The 15904-nt window shown below is 37.6% G+C and overlaps 1 protein-coding gene across 10 annotated transcripts in view; it reads right to left on the bottom strand.

The window, feature by feature from the left end:
• Positions 1-15880, bottom strand: part of SYNRG (synergin gamma) — a 128516-nt gene extending 112636 nt beyond the window's left edge. For 5 of the 10 annotated variants that reach the window (XM_037810271.1, XM_037810273.1, XM_037810274.1 and 2 more), the window contains exons 1-3: positions 15755-15831; positions 10235-10275; positions 6686-6804 (exon numbers count right to left, since the gene is read on the bottom strand). In XM_037810271.1, coding sequence (XP_037666199.1) covers positions 6686-6804; positions 10235-10275; positions 15755-15831 — 237 coding nt within the window. Of the gene's footprint in view, positions 1-6685; positions 6805-10234; positions 10276-15754 lie in introns of all 10 variants that reach the window. The other 5 variants (XM_037810270.1, XM_037810272.1, XM_037810275.1 and 2 more) reach the window with 5 other exon arrangements.
• Between the last annotated feature and the right edge of the window lie 24 nt (positions 15881-15904).

Raw genomic sequence — 15904 nt, 5'->3', positions numbered from 1 at the left:
CTCAGCTGAGCTCCAACTGGGATTTTAAGTAGCAAGTGTGAACTGCTCACTACAGGTATGAATCCCCAAAAAACAGACAGAGGCTTTGGGTGACGACTGATCTTGGACAGCCGGAGGGACGCCTTGAACTAGGTCTGAATGGGACTATCTGTTTCTTTTTTGGCTCAGTGGAGAAAGCCCCAGTCATTTTCAGTTTCCAGGGCTGTGACTCAGAGAAGGGTGGAGACAGCACAAGCAGGAGAGAGACCATTGAAATGCTAATGACCTCCCCCTAGGGAGTCTATCTTCTCTAAGAGGAAAGGGGTGGGGCCCTTTCCACATAGAACCAGACCCCAGAGCCTGGAGGAACACGGCCATACCTCCTCACACCAGTCAAGAATTATAGGCTAACAGGCATCACCTGCTGGGCAGGAAAGCACAGTGACCTGAGGCATCACAGGGTGGAGCAATTTTCTAAGACACACCCTCAGGGAAACCAGATACTGAATATTTCTTCCCTCTGGGACCTGAGCCTGTTCTGGTCTGGGAAAACCTGATTTGGATAACCAAGGAAACCATGCCTAGACAACAGAAAATTACAACCTACACTAAGAAAAACAAAGTTATGGCCCAGTCAAAGGAACAAACGTACACTTCAACTGAGATACAGGAATTTAATGCTAAATCAATTAAAAAAGTTTAGAGAAGATACTGCAAAAGAGATAGAGGCTGTAAAGAAAACACTGGGCATATATAAGGCAGAAATCAAAAGTTCAAAAAAACAACTAGTAGAATCTATGGAAATGAAAGGCACAACACAAGAGATGAAAGACACAATGGAAATATACAACAGCACATCTCAAGAGGCAGAAGAAAACACACAGGAACTGGAGAACAAAACACCTGAAAGCCTACATGCAAAGGAGCAGATGGAGAAAAGAATGAAAAACTATGAGCAATGTCTCCGGGAACTCAAGGATGAAACAAAGTACAATAATGTACGTATCATTGGTATCCCAGAAGGAGAAGAGAAGGGAAAAGGGGCAGAAGCAATAATAGAGGAAATAATTAATGAAAATTTCCCATCTCTTATGAAAGATATAAAATTACAGATTCAAGAAGTGCAGCGTACTCCAAACAGAATAGATCTGAATGGGCCTATGCCAAGACACTTAATAATCAGATTTTCAAATGTCAAAGACAAAGAGAGAATCCTGAAAGCAGCAAGAGAAAAGAGAACCATTACATACAAACGAAGCTTGATAAGACTATGTGCAGATCTCTCAGCAGAAATCATGGAGGCAAGAAGGAAGTGGGGTGATATATTTAAGATACTGAAAGAGAAAAACCGCCAAGAATCCCATATCCAGCAAAGCTGTCCTTCAAATATGAGGGAGAGCTCAAAATATTTTCTGACAAACAGACAATGAGAGACTTTGTGAACAAGACACCTGCCCTACAGGAAATACTAAAAGGAGCACTACAGAGCGATAGAAGACAGGAGTGCGTGGTTTGGAACACAATTTTGGGAGATGGTAGCACAACAATGTAAGTACACTGAACAAAGACAACTATGAATACGGTTGAGAGAGGAAGGTTGGGAGCATGTGAGACACCAGAAGAAAGGAGGAAAGATAAAGACTGGGACTGTGTAACTTGGTGAAATCTAGAGTATTCAACAATTGTGATAAAATGTACAAATATATTCTTCTACGAGGGAGAACAAGCAAACATCAACCATGCAAGGTGTTAAAAATGGGGAGGCATTAGGGGAGGGATGCAATCAATATAAACTAGAGACTGTAACTAATAGAATCATTGTGTTATGCTTCCTTTAATGTAACAAAGGTGATATACCAAGGTAAATGCAGATAAGAGGGGGGACAGGGGAGGCATGTTAGACACTTGACATTGGTGGTATTGTCTGATTCTTTACTCTACTTTGATTTAAGGTTATTTTTCCTTTTGCCACTTCCTAGCTGTCATTTTTTTTCCTCTTCCTTTGCCTCTCTACCTTCTTTGACTCTCCCTCCTGCCTTGTGGAAGAAATGTAGATGCCCTTATATAGATAGTAGTGAAGGTGGTGAACACATAAATATATGACCATACAGAGAACCATCGATTATTTACTTAGGATGGAATGTATGGTGAGTGAACAAAACCACATTAAAAAAAAAAAAAAAAAACGGGTTGATGACAAAACCTCGAGGGCAATATACTGAGTGAAATAAGCCAGACACATAAGGACAATTATTGCAGGGTCTCACTGATAGGAACTAATTACAATATGTAAACTCATAGACATGAAATATAAGGTACCAAGATATAGGATGAGGCTTAAGAATGGGGAGCAGTTGCTTAGTATGAGCAGAATGTTCAACTAGGATGAACTTAAATGTTTGGAAATGAACAGAGGTGTCGGTAGCAAGATGTGAGAATAACAGTGCTAAATGGTGTGTGAATGAGGTGGAAAGAGGAAGCTCAGAGTCATATATGTCACCAGAAGGAAAGCTGGAGGTCAAAAGATGGGAATGTATAAAACTGAATCCTATGGTGGGCAATGTCCATGATCAACTGTACAAATACTAGAAATCGCTTCCATGAACCAGAACAAATGTATGACAATACAATTAGAAGTTAATAATAGAGGGGCATATAGGGAAGAAATATATACCTATTACAAACTATATACTACAGTTAGTAGTATTTCAACATTTTTTCATAAACAGTAACAAATGTACTATACCAACACTACGAGCCAACAACTGAGGGTGGTTGGTTAGGGATATGGGAGGATTCGAGTTTCCTTTTCTTTTTTTCTTTTTTCATCTTTCACTTTATTTCTTGTCTGGAGTAATGAAAAGTTTCTAAAAATTGAACAAAAATTAAGTGTGGTGATGGATGCACAGCTGTATGAGGGTACCCAGGGGCAAGTGATTGTACACTTTGGATCTTTGGATAATTGTATGGTATCTGAACAATCTCAATAAAAATGAAAAAAAAAAAAAGAAAAAAAACATATAGGAAGAAAAGAATAGTACATTAACATTCTGTCCTATTTGCTCTCTGTCTCTACACATACAAACATACTTTTTCTTTTGCTGAATCACTTGCAGGTAAATTGCAGATATGGTAATTTCCTTTTCTAACAAAGGGAAAGTAAAGCCTCAGGCTTATAAACTCCAGTAAGTAACAGTACCTACTCAGAATTTGGTAACATCATTTCGATTTCATATTTATTTTTCAGTTACAAAATAACATGGATTTTTCTATTTACTTTAGCAATACAAAGTTTACTTTTAGAATAAATTTATGTTTAATCAATTAAAATATTAAATAATACACAGCAAAAATCATGAAAGTGATACTCAGACCAATGAAGTTTGGGAGTTAAGAACTCAGGCTCTGAATATAAGATAACTTTGGTCTGTATCTCTGCTCTGGAACAAGTTTTGTGACCTTGAACAAGTCACTTAACCTCTCTGATCACAGTTTTCTTACCTGTAAAATGGGAATAAAAATATTACCTATCTTATGGAGTTCTTATGAGGACTGAATGATATAATACATACAATGAATATAGCATACACAAGCAACAAATGGTAGTTATTACTATTATGTTTATTACTGGTTTTCACTCGGTATTGAAGAAAGAATGTTTTAGACAAAAGTAGTGGTTGTGAGCCAATGAAAGTTTAGAAACATGAAAAGTCCTAAGAATATTAAACACAGAACCTTAAATAATGTATCATTTGAAAGATCATTCCTGATATTATTAACATTAATACAAGAAATAAAAATAAAGGAATAGCTGCCACTTCCTGCAAGCTCACTGTGTGCCAGTGCCTTACATAATTCTTTCATTCAATCCTTTCTATAACCATATTGGTAAGGTATTTTTACATTCCTGTTTTACAGGTTTTAAGTGGCAAAGTGGTATTAGAATTTAGGTCTCTCTGACACCAAAATCCATGCCCAGATCCACAATGCCTACAATCTATTCAATGTCCCTTGTTTTGTGTTCATGCCCACCAGGAAATGCCTGCTTTTAATTATGCTTCCCCAACTAAGTTGACTAATGTAAATTATAAGAAGCACATACCACCTGCCAGGTACTGTGTTAAGCACTTTTGCATGCAATAGCTCACTCAATCTTCACAACAACCCTATAGAATAGCCTATTAGTAATAGCTACATCATACTAACATGGAAACTGAAGATCAGTGAGGTTGAAGTCGTCCGAGGTAACACAATTAACAAATTCCCAAATTTCACTGAATCTAAGATGCATCAATTATAATGTGTATCATTATTTATAAGTACTATAAAAAAAAATCACTGCCAACTGATCTTGACACCTTAATGATAGTCCTGCATGATCACATCAGTTGAATCAAGAACATAAGCCTCTCGTTGCTTGGAAATGTCATTCATCTGTTCCAAGGGATTTGGCAATTCTGTTATTGTCTTGCGGTAGGCAACCCTTTAGATCATATCTCAGAAACAAAACATAACACAGCTTCATCTACTTGTGGGTATTTTCTTTTCTTCTTATAAAAGCTTCTTCTATAAGCATTCTTCTTATAAAAGCTGATATTTTGCAAGAAAATATGGACTTCAAGTCATTCCTCCAAAAACCTTATTTGCTTTACTAATATCAAACATATATCTTTCTCCTGTTTCCATGTCTTTTTTGTGTACAGTTATTTTTTGTTTTTAATGTTAAAACACAATGTAATCTTTTTGAAAAATCAAACTCAACATGGTAGTATAGAACCAACCATGGATATAACTCTATTGGAGGAAAGACATGTGAACAGCTACGATCAAGTTCATATATCTACAGACAATGCCAACTACTTCAGGAATTGGACGACAATGACTCTAAGATGCCATCACTTGTATGAAGCCTTCAGATGTGTTAACGTGTGAAAAAATGGTCATCTTAGAATTAGTAGAATATCATAATAAGTGGTATAGATGCAAAGCATATGCTCACCATGCACGAGCTGTATTTCAAGTCTCTGGAACAATGATTTCCTTACTGAAAAGCAATCAAGTGGCTTCTATGATTTAATTTCCTGTATGATTTGAATACAAAAAGAATGTACCCATCATACTGACATGAGTATTCCTTTTTCCACCAATATTTCTGATTTTTTTTTTTTTTCCAGGCACATGGAGGAGTTGCATTTCCCCACACCACTGAGGTTAGGAAGGGGCTTTTAACTTGCTTTGCCCAATGACCTACCTCCCTGCTGTATTTACCAAAGTTAACTATTTGCTTTCTCTTAAAACTTCGTCTTCCCTTGGCTTTAATAACATGATAAATTTTCATTTTCTTTTCCTTTTATTTTATTTTTTCCACTTCTGTAGCCACTCCTCTTCATTCTCTCTGCTAGTAACTCACTCTCTGATATGTTAAAATTTTGAAGGCTCTACCATGGACTATTTTCTCCATCCAGTTTTCTTGGATGTTCTTATTCAACTCGATGGAATCAATTACCTTCCATATGCAGATGACTCCCATATCTATAATTTTCAACCCAGAGTGAAAGAATTTGAGTTCCAGGTTGGTTTACTAAATTTACACTGCCTCTAGACAACTACACCTGAATGTTTCATGGGTCTTTCAAAATCAACATGTACCATCAAACAATCTCCCCCAATGTTTCTTTTATTAACTAGCACCAAGTTAGTTACTCATGCAGAAAATTGGGATTCAACTTGATATCACCTTCTCCTTTATTTTCAGTGATACTACTGATTTTATTTCCTAAATAGTTCTCAAAAACATCCATCTCTCTACCTTTCTGCCAACACCCTAATTAAAGCCACCAACATCTGTCACTGGCTCTCCTACATCAGCCTTTTAACAGTCTCTCCCCATCCACTCTTGCTCAAATTATTCTACAAACAACAGTCACAATGCTCTTTTTGAAACACAAAGCTGATCATGTTCCTACACTGCTTTACACTATTCAATGGCTCCCTAATGCTCTTAAAAGAGACTTCAAAATCTTTTAACATGGTCTGTGAGTTCCCTGCATGACCCAACCATGTCCACCTCATTTCAAGCTACCCTTCTCTCTGCTCACTCAGCTGTATCAACAACAGACTGCTTTCCATTCCTCAAACCTGCCAAGCTCCCTGCCATCTTAGGGCCTTTGTAAATGAAGCTCCTTCTGCCTGTGTGCTCTTCTCCCACCTCTTCATGTGATTAACATCTACTCTTTCTTCAAATTCAACTTAAATGTCACTTCCTCAGAGAAGTTTTTCTGACCCTTGATGCTGAGTTAGGTCCTATACATGTTCTTATTGCACATGTACCCTTCCTTTGCAGAAGTCACCAAGGTTCACATTTGATATTTAAGTGTGTGATGAGTTGTAGATGGATAATTATTCTGATTGTACACATCAGTCTCACATATGACATTACTCCTAGACCCTCTAAGAGATAAGCCTATTTTCAATATGCCAACAAAGTCAGATTTTTGAACCTTGATAAATTTTATCAACTAAATGAATACCATTTCTCTTGTTTCTTCTCACTCTTACAAATATATCTTCATTTTATTTTGAAGAAAGCCACATAAGAGGCAACTGTATCTATTTCTAAATATGAAGTTAAGCTCTGAGTATGAAAACACACTTTTGTGAAAAATAAACAATAACTCTCTAAACAATTAGCTAAAGAGGCAAGTACCTGCATAGCAATAGGTCCTTGGGACATTTGTGAGCTGTAATTCATTCCCATCATGCTTTGCATATTAGGGGACATTACAGAGACCATAGGGAATCCTTGTTGCTGCATAGGTATCATGCCTGCAGAAAAACATAAAGGCGTCATTCAGTCAATGTGCTTTAAAATTCACTTTATTGAAACCATAAGTACCCAAAGGACTTGTTGCTTGGAAGGCAGCACAGCACAGAGGAAAAAGCATAGGTTCTAGAGTGTGACAGACTTGAGTTTGAATTCCAGTTCTATCACTTACTTAGCTACATGACCTTGGGAAAGTTACAAAACTTTATCTGTAAAATGGGGATAATAGCATCTGTTCCACAGAATTTTTATGCATATTAAAAACATTAGCAGTATAATCTAACTGTATGATATTCATCCTTCACGATGGTCCCCAATGATCTCTGCCTGTTGGTATACACACCCTGTGTCATCCCCTCCCACACTGAATAGGGCTGACCAGAATAACCAGTAGGCTATTGTGGAAATGACACTGTGTGACTTCCAAGGCTAGGTCTTCTTAAGACCTGTAGGTCTTTGTTAGACAATGCAGCTTTCTCCTTGTTCTCTTGGATCATTTTTTCTGGGGAAAGCCAGTGCCATGTCATAAGAATACTCAAGAGGTCCTATGGAAAGGTTCATGTGGGGAGGAACTGAGGCCTCATGTCAAAAGGCAGCAAGAATTTGTGATCCATGTGAGTGAGCCATCTTGGAAGGAGATCATCCAGCCCCATCAGCCTTCAGATGACTGCAGCCCAGTGTGACATATTGACGGCAATCTCATGAGAGGCCTGAGCCAATGTTGCTCTGGGTTCCTGACTCCCAAACACAGTGGGAAATAATAAAATGTTTATTGTTTAAGTTTGGGGGTAATTTGTTATGGAGCAATAGAAAACTATACAAAAACATTTAAGAGCACCAATTCTGGAGGCTAACAAGAAATGCCACTTATTAGCTTTGGGACCTTCAGCAACTTGCCTAATTTCTTTTTGTGCCTTGGTTTCTGATTTTGTGAAACTGTTTAATACCTTATATGCTCAGAGAGGCTTCCCTTAAATGAATAGTTAATATAACGTTTACCACAAAACAATCATCAGCATGCAAAGTATATAATGCAATGTCAGTAAACTATCATGAAAGTATGATTTAGACTAGTACACCTCCCAGACTTTTTCAGTGACATGTCCCTAAGAGCAGAGAATAATAAACATGTGTTCCTATGGGGTTTAGTAAATATTAAATGCCTACTATATGTAAGCCACAGTTCTAGATACTTGGTATATACCAGTGAATAAAACAAAATCCCTACATAACCCAAACACAAATTTCATTCTAATTCTGCATTTTAGCATATATTACATCCATGTTGGTTCTACTATATGGAGCTTTTAACCTAATTTTCAAGTAAAAAAAATTAAGGTCCAGGAAGGTATACCATGTTTACCTTGTGGGTTTTATGTACCTTCAAGGTTATTTACACACAGCTTCATTTCACATGCATGGACATTCACCTTTGCAGGTAACAGCTATTAGAGGCATACCATTCATTTATTCATTCAATCATTTATTCAAATATTTGAAGGCCTTTTCAATGCCAACCACCATTCTAGGGACACAGTAATGAATAAAACCAGGTCCCTGCCCTCATGGAGCTTACACTGTCATTGGGGGAGATAGATAATAAAAACTAAGTACATCATGTGGTGATTAAAGTGAGGTCAAAAAAATAAAGCAGATAAAGGGGAAAGGGAGAGTCAGGAAAAGGGACAGTTGCTATATTGTATATGGACAGTCATGAAAGGCTGCACTAATAGGGTGGCATCTGAAAGTACCTAAAGGAAGAAAGGGCCATGACAATATTTGGAAAGAATATATTCCACACAAAGTTACAAGAAATGCAAAGGACTTAAGGTGTCAAGGAGAATTAGAATGCACAGATTGAATACATCCACAGTAAGATGTTTTCCCTCTTATCTCTTTAGATTTAAGGTTTTACTTACTTTAACTAGCTTTTTTTTTTTTTTTTTAATTCTTAAATTGGTAACTCAGGCACTCGGTTCAACATTCAAAAGGCATAAAAGTGTATTCAGTGAAAAATAAGTCTCCTCTCCCCTGTCCCCTGTCTCTCTTCCATCTCCTTGTGGCAACCCCTGCTGTTAGTTCCTTGAATATACTTTCTGAAATAAGCCATGCATAATTTAAAGCCTTCAAATGGTCAAAAATTCCACTACAACATGCTTTATAAAAATCTCCAATTCCAGAAGAAAAAATGTCAGATAACTTTTGGGAACTCTTCTTGTCCTGTTCCTTCACTCCATATGTAGATTTCTACTTGCAAGTGTATAAAAATGTAAAATAATAAGCCATGATAAACTTTTGTTTTAAAGAACAAAAGGCCTCAAACCATTTGATCTAAATCTGGGACACATCTAACTACAGACAGCTTAAATAATGTATAAATTGTGAGCACAATGAAAAGAATACAACTGACCCTTGGAAAAATTTACCTGAAACCTACATCACTGATTATAAATCGAGACAAAGTCAATATGAGCCACTGACCACCTGCTATCTTTCATCTCTACCTACTGGTGACCTAGGAGTTTCTGTTTCTCTATGAAGTCTAACAGGACCAATCAACACTAGCTTTGTGAGAAGCACCAATTTTCAGAAGGAACTTGGAGGGGAATAGGGGACGGGGGGAGGGGAGAGAAGAGGTATAGTGAGCAGAAAGAAGCAAGCGAAGTAAGACCAGGTACATTCCTCTTTAAAGGTTGTGACCCAGTTGCATAGCAGCACATAGATCAAGATCATATCCCTTCACTACTATTTCCTTGAAGACAGCTAGAATTGATCTTGGTGGGCCCTTGTCTGAAACCGAGAGAGAAGGAGTATACCTAGTAGAGATATTTCTGTGAATAAAACTGAGACTTAATTGGTTTAAATTGAATCAGACTGTGCAATCTTTTTATGTACATAATAAGACTAAATTCATATAGAGAAAATATGGCTGTGTAGAATAACTATAAAGGGTCATTTATTCGCTCAACAAACACCTATAGAGAACCTATTGTGGGCAATCAGCATGCTGGGTGCTGGCAATATTGACAAGAATAAGGCAGACGTAGCCCCTACCCTATGGCTTACAGTTGAGCAGAAGACTAGAAGGAGAAAGAGTCATTAAAAGAATTACAGCTTGTTTCATTTTTGTCACCTGTTCTTTAATATTCTTGCCCTGAAACTCTCCTTATATCTCTGAGGTTAGATGACAACCTGTTAACATATGTTTAAGTAAGTTTAGGAGGAGTTAGGAGTGATCCTTAGTCCCTTCGCCCTCCAAAATTACACAATTTTTAAGAAATTGTAAGAGTAACTGCTATAAAGATTTAAAACTGTAGGAAAATTTTACTCTATTCAGCAGCAATAGAATTTACTTTTCATTTTACCCATTTAATCCTCAAATTCAAAAACATAATAGTGAAAAGAAAAGTTCAAATCTTAAGCTTTCCATACCTTGAGAGGGTCTTATTCCACCTGCAACAGGAAACATGAAGCTGAAAACAGAACAAAAATACATCATGATCTTCATATGCACAAAGATTTCAAACAAAATATGTAGTTTTTATCATAAATAAAATAACAGTAAACAGAGCCCTGGTGTTCTGTAGAACATCGAATTGCCTAACATCAAGGCAGACCGAATGTCCACAAGATGCTTGACAGTGTCAGCATGTAATTATAGGGGGGAGCATTTTGAACTAGAAAAGACCTGGCAGCTAGTCCTAGCTCTGTCACTGTATGATCTCCCTGGATTTCAATTTCTCCGTTCATAAAATGAGAGGGTTGGATTAGATTCAATTCAGTGAACAGTTATTGAGTTTCTACAACGTGAAAGGAATGAATTAGCTCACAATCTTGTGGAAGAGACATGTAGGTACTAACTACGACACAGGACAGAATGTGCAAAGTGCTGTAACAGGTCCAAAAGACTAACAGCTATGGGAAGAAAAGATTAATTTGGATGGGTTATATCTTGGAAGGTCTTGTGGAGGTGGCTTTTGAGTGGATCTTAAAGTAAAAGAAAGGCACACTATACAGCTTGAGCAAAGGCTTCAAGACCGAAGATGCAGTTTATGTTCAGAGAAATGGTTTCAGATTGAATATAAGATATATGATTAGAAACGTAAGCAGACCATAGAGGGCCTTTAAAACTTTTTTATTTTATTTTGAATATTATACGAGGTTGTCAGAGGATTTTAAGTAGAAGAGTGACATGATCAGAAATGTGCTTTAAGAAGCTCTAGTAACAGGATATATCAGCAAGAAGACAAAGCAAAAAGATCACAATAATCTTAATAAGACATGAAAAGGGTCACAACTAGAATAGTGGGAATAGAAAAGAAAGAGTGAATAAAAGATATTCAAAAAGAAGAGTCAACAGGAGTTGACAAGTGTCAAGACAGGAAACAGTAGCAAAAAAAGCAGAAAGAGCTAAAGATGACGCTGAGATGAGCCTGGGCAGTTGCCAAGGATGGTGATGCTGTTTACTGAAAAGAAGAACCCAATAAGAGTAGGTCTGGGGAAAAAGGTGGTAGGAGTGATGTCCACAAGGAGCAGTCTAACAGGCAATCAGAAAAGTAACTGAAACCCAAGAGAGAGAAAAGATCTCTAGGTAAAGCTAACTAGGCTCTTTTTTAAAGAGGTAAAAAAAAATAATCATCATTAAGTTCTGGTTCTGGATGAAACAGCCAAAGGAAAGTGCATATATAATGAAAAGATGACTAAGGACAAACTTGGAGAATTCTTATAGTGAACACTGAGTAGGGATGGTCATTGAGAACACTGAGGAAGGACAGCATTTCAGGAAGAAGTTAAGAAGATTCCAGAGTCTAATGCTAATGAAAAACTGCTCAGAAAGAGGATTAAAAAATAAGTCACTGCTCTGAAAAATGGTGACTTCTTTTTTTTTTTTTTAAATGAACTGTTTCAACAGAGGAAGAGGAAGAGGCCTATGAGGGAAAAAGATTTAGTGGACAAAAGATATACTTAGTGATTGATAAAAACAGGTCTTTGAGGGAATGGGATTAACATAGGAAGGTAACAAAAGGGATTTGCTTTAAAATGAAAGAGGGACTCTTTCTCTGAGTTTGGAGAGAAAGATGAAGAAAAAATCTGAGTGGGAAAGGCTAAATCTGGGAGACAGAGCTCTGAAGAAGGTTTCTGGAAAGTCTTTAGAGAGCTGAATGAAATCCAAGAATTGTATGCCAAATTTATGTGTCCTTTCATTTTTCTAGTATGCATCCTCCCTCCCTAGGAAAAAGGCTAAAAATCAACTGTAGAGTCTTTTAGCTCTAAAATGATATGCAGATTTTTTAATTTTGTAAGGTGGTTTACAGAGTTCTAGTTGGACAGCCCCAGATATACAGATGCCTTACTCAACTGACCAAGTCACTGCAAGTGGCTGTTTCAATTTTGTAGAGGATCTAGCAAATTCTGCTGCTGGTAAACAGGCCTGCACACAAAGAGAGGTCTGATAGTGAACAGCATAAGCTAAGAAATGTGTTAACTGGATAAAATATTTAAATTGCAAGTTGAAATTCGGTAGTACTCAGTTTTTGTTTTTTGTTTTTTAAGTTACATACTTAGGGGCAATGTATTTAGTCGACCTGGCAAGACTTTTCAAAATTAGCCTTAAAGATTAAAATTATCAATATGGCTTTGTAACTATGTAAAAACTGGAAACTCAAGTTACATTTTCTTTTTTCCAAGCTCTCCTAGGAAGTAACTGAAGCTCTCAGCAATCCAATTAACTGCCCTGCCAGGTTTCCCCTCTGTCAAATGAAGACAGTAGAACCAAAATTAATCAAAATCCCAGCTAAGACAACCAGGGAATAACAGATATATAAATGTACAAAATAAACAAGCAAAAACTAAATTAAGAACATTACTGACAAACATGATTTACTCCAGTAAAAGTTTACTAATTCAAACTCCTTAGTTACCCCATGTATCACTCACAAGATTCTCTAAGATATTTAGACAATTAACATCAACATGCTTAAATACTGGTTAAACAAGCAATAAGCCACTGAAAAGGCAGCAAAAGCTTGGTAAAAAAACTGGGTAGCAAGATGACCGACAATTTGATTTCAAAGGTAAACCCACTAATTCATTACTACCGATGTCTTAAGTTTGAAAGCAGAACTGTCAGCATGTCTATCTCACCCATCCTTTTTGTTCAGTTACTTTTGCTACCAACTTAATCAACCCGTCACTTCTCACACCTGGACTCCTACAAGACTTCCTAATGGATCGCCTCACCTCCAGACTCTTGAGCCTTCAAATGCATCTCATGCAGCACAGGTGAGCTGCATCTTCTCAAAAGCCACTTTGATAATGCCACTCCTGGTGTTAAAACTATGTAATGATTCCCCCTTACACTGAATTTCCTTAGTTTATATTCAACACCCTCTCCAATTTTGGCAAAAGTTTCTCTTTTCAGTTTTCTCTCACAAAACTCTTCTCCCCCACTCAGCTGCCACAGGCAATCTGGCCTACCTGTTTCCCCTTAATGTTCAGGAGGTCATCCACATTTTTGCCAATATCTTGACCTCTTCTGCCTACTGAGTGGTCCAGCTGAAATACCAGTTCTTAATTGCCTTCACTGTACCTTGAATTCACAAATATTTACTGAATGTTTTCAGAGTGCAATAATGTGTTAGGAGCTGTGGAAGATGAAAAGATGAGGAAGCCTTCAAGGAGCTTATAAAAAGGCAGGAGAAAAAAAGACAAGCTTAGATATGATAATACCATGGAAGGATGCAATCTCTTTGCTCTCCTTTACCTTGTACTATATTATTTTGTACATTCCCTGAGGATGGAGGCCATGTCTTGAATATCTTTTGAATTCATTATAGCATCAAGGACAGTGTCTTACATGTAGGTGTTCAGTGACTTAGCATTGAACGATTACAGATTAATCCAGATATTTCAACTCTTTTTTTCTGCCTTACTTGACTTCAAAAAACGAAAAACTTCTCATTTCCTGGGCAAATTTTAGTCTTTATACAACTCTACTATTTATTTAAAAATAGCCCATTCAGGATACCAATCAAAAGTAGGCTAATATTAACAAAGCTGCAAAATCCCATTGCTTTTTGTTTAGTCTCAGAGTAGAGATGAGCATGTAATATGGTCAGTTACAGTGTTTCACAGATTTTCTCCATTAAAAGCTTAGAGAGGGTGTCAGGTTCTTTTTCTTTTTCCCTAAAACACACTTAGACCACGATAATATTAGCTTCCTCACAAAATAATTTCAACTTTGACTTACCACTGCTCTCTCAAAACCATGACATTCTTTCTTTATTGCATGCACAGCTTGTCAGCCTCAGAAAGTTTCCAATTTATGAAATGTATTTATCATACATTTTTAAAGTAAGGATTATTTTAACTACTTTTCTCTCCCTCATACTTCCTAGATTTAGAATGCAGACTTTACTACATTTACAGAGGAAATAAAAATAAATTTAAATCAGTCTAATTTCTATCTAAATTCAGGCCATATTTATAAAAAAATTATGTAAATGGAGCAATAGTAATAAAATACCAAGTACTAAAGGGAAAAGATCACTCAACTTTCTGCATCTGAGGTCCTCCCCACCCAAAAAGTTAAAAAAAAAAAAAAATCTGGGCCAAGAACACCAAATTCTTGTAAGTTAATTTTTTCCCAGAACTTGATGCCAAGAGGAATCATATATTTGATCAAATTAAAATGTAATGCCACTGAGAAACAACTTAGAAACTGTCATCACAAATAGAGGAGGGATTATTAGTTTTCTTCTCTAGTTAGAAACTGACTTACAACAAGTATTTAGGAAAAAATCTAACCAAATGGTGAAAACTAGAGAACAAGAGAAAGAAAAAAGCTTTAAATCTAAAGTCAAAGATGTAATAGCGGAAATAACAGGTGGTTCATTGAACAGTGACTACTCTTTTTCTCCAGTGTATATATATTAGTACCTAGAAGAGGTGACAATTTGAAACCTTACATTACAAAAGTGCTCATGACTCCAAAATTTAAACATTACATATCAAAAAATTAGTTTTCCAAGAATAATTTAGGATACTGAACTTACAAAGCTAATTTTACCTCCAAAGGTGTGTTCAGTGTGTGTTGGCTAACAAAAGCACAGTAGGTCATTATAAAAGTGGGGTGAAAATTTCCTAGAATAAAATATTCCCTTAAAATGATAATGGCCTTAAGTTGCAAATATTCCTTTCCCTAACTCTTCTGGGTATGAGAACCACAGGCAGTTATTAACGGAAACATGACAGAGGGCTTTGTTCTAATATCTGCGTAACTGCTGTTAACAATGACTTTTTTTTAATGCCTTTTCATAAAGGAGACTTATACAAGTCCGAGTTATGTCTACAGGACGAGGTCTATCACAAGACAATTACTAATTCAAAGGTCTTCAGATTTTCCTATTGTTTCTCGAGTGTTAAGGAAATAAATAAAAAGGAGGAAAGGACACTGTAAAAGAGGAAAAGACAAATATTACACAGATCTTGGAACCATCTTTCCGATCAGATTTTTCAGAGCTTTTCTTACAACTTATCCCTCACCATGGCCAGAAAGCGCTGGAAAAAGGAAGCCTCTGGTCACTTCAGATTCAGCTAGAGAGGGCTAGAAAAGGAGTCGGGGTTCCTTATTTACCCAGCCTCCAGACTGGACCCTCACGTTCACCACCTCGCTTCCCCGCACCCGAGCGCGCGCTAGCTCCCTGCTCGACCCCAGGCAGCCAATACTCCTGAGCCTGGAACACAAGTATCGGGCTCCCGGGCTCCACCCGTCCCGCTCGGCCTAGGTCCCTGGAGGACGACCCTTCTCCCGTAGCCCAGTTCCGATGGAAACGGGGTCAGAAGCTGGCAAAACCGCCATAACCGCCAAACACGCCTCGCCATTACGGGACCAACCCTACGTCGGCGGGGATGAGGGAGTACAGAGGAATCCAAGTCGCTCTTCACACCTACCTGCCTCCCGCGGCGGCCCCCGCGCCAGCTCCCGCCGCCGCGCCGCCGCCAGATCCTGTCCCCGGCCGCAACGCCATCTTGCTCCGGGCCTGCCGCCGCCGCAGCCGCCGCCACCAACTTACAAGGAGCTGTCAGCTGAAGACAGCCACT

The sequence above is a fragment of the Choloepus didactylus genome, chromosome 18 (assembly GCF_015220235.1).
Source record: "Choloepus didactylus isolate mChoDid1 chromosome 18, mChoDid1.pri, whole genome shotgun sequence".
Lineage (NCBI taxonomy): Eukaryota > Metazoa > Chordata > Mammalia > Pilosa > Megalonychidae > Choloepus > Choloepus didactylus.
The sequence above is the reverse complement of the archived record's forward strand: the minus strand, read 5'-3'. Positions and strand labels throughout refer to the sequence as shown.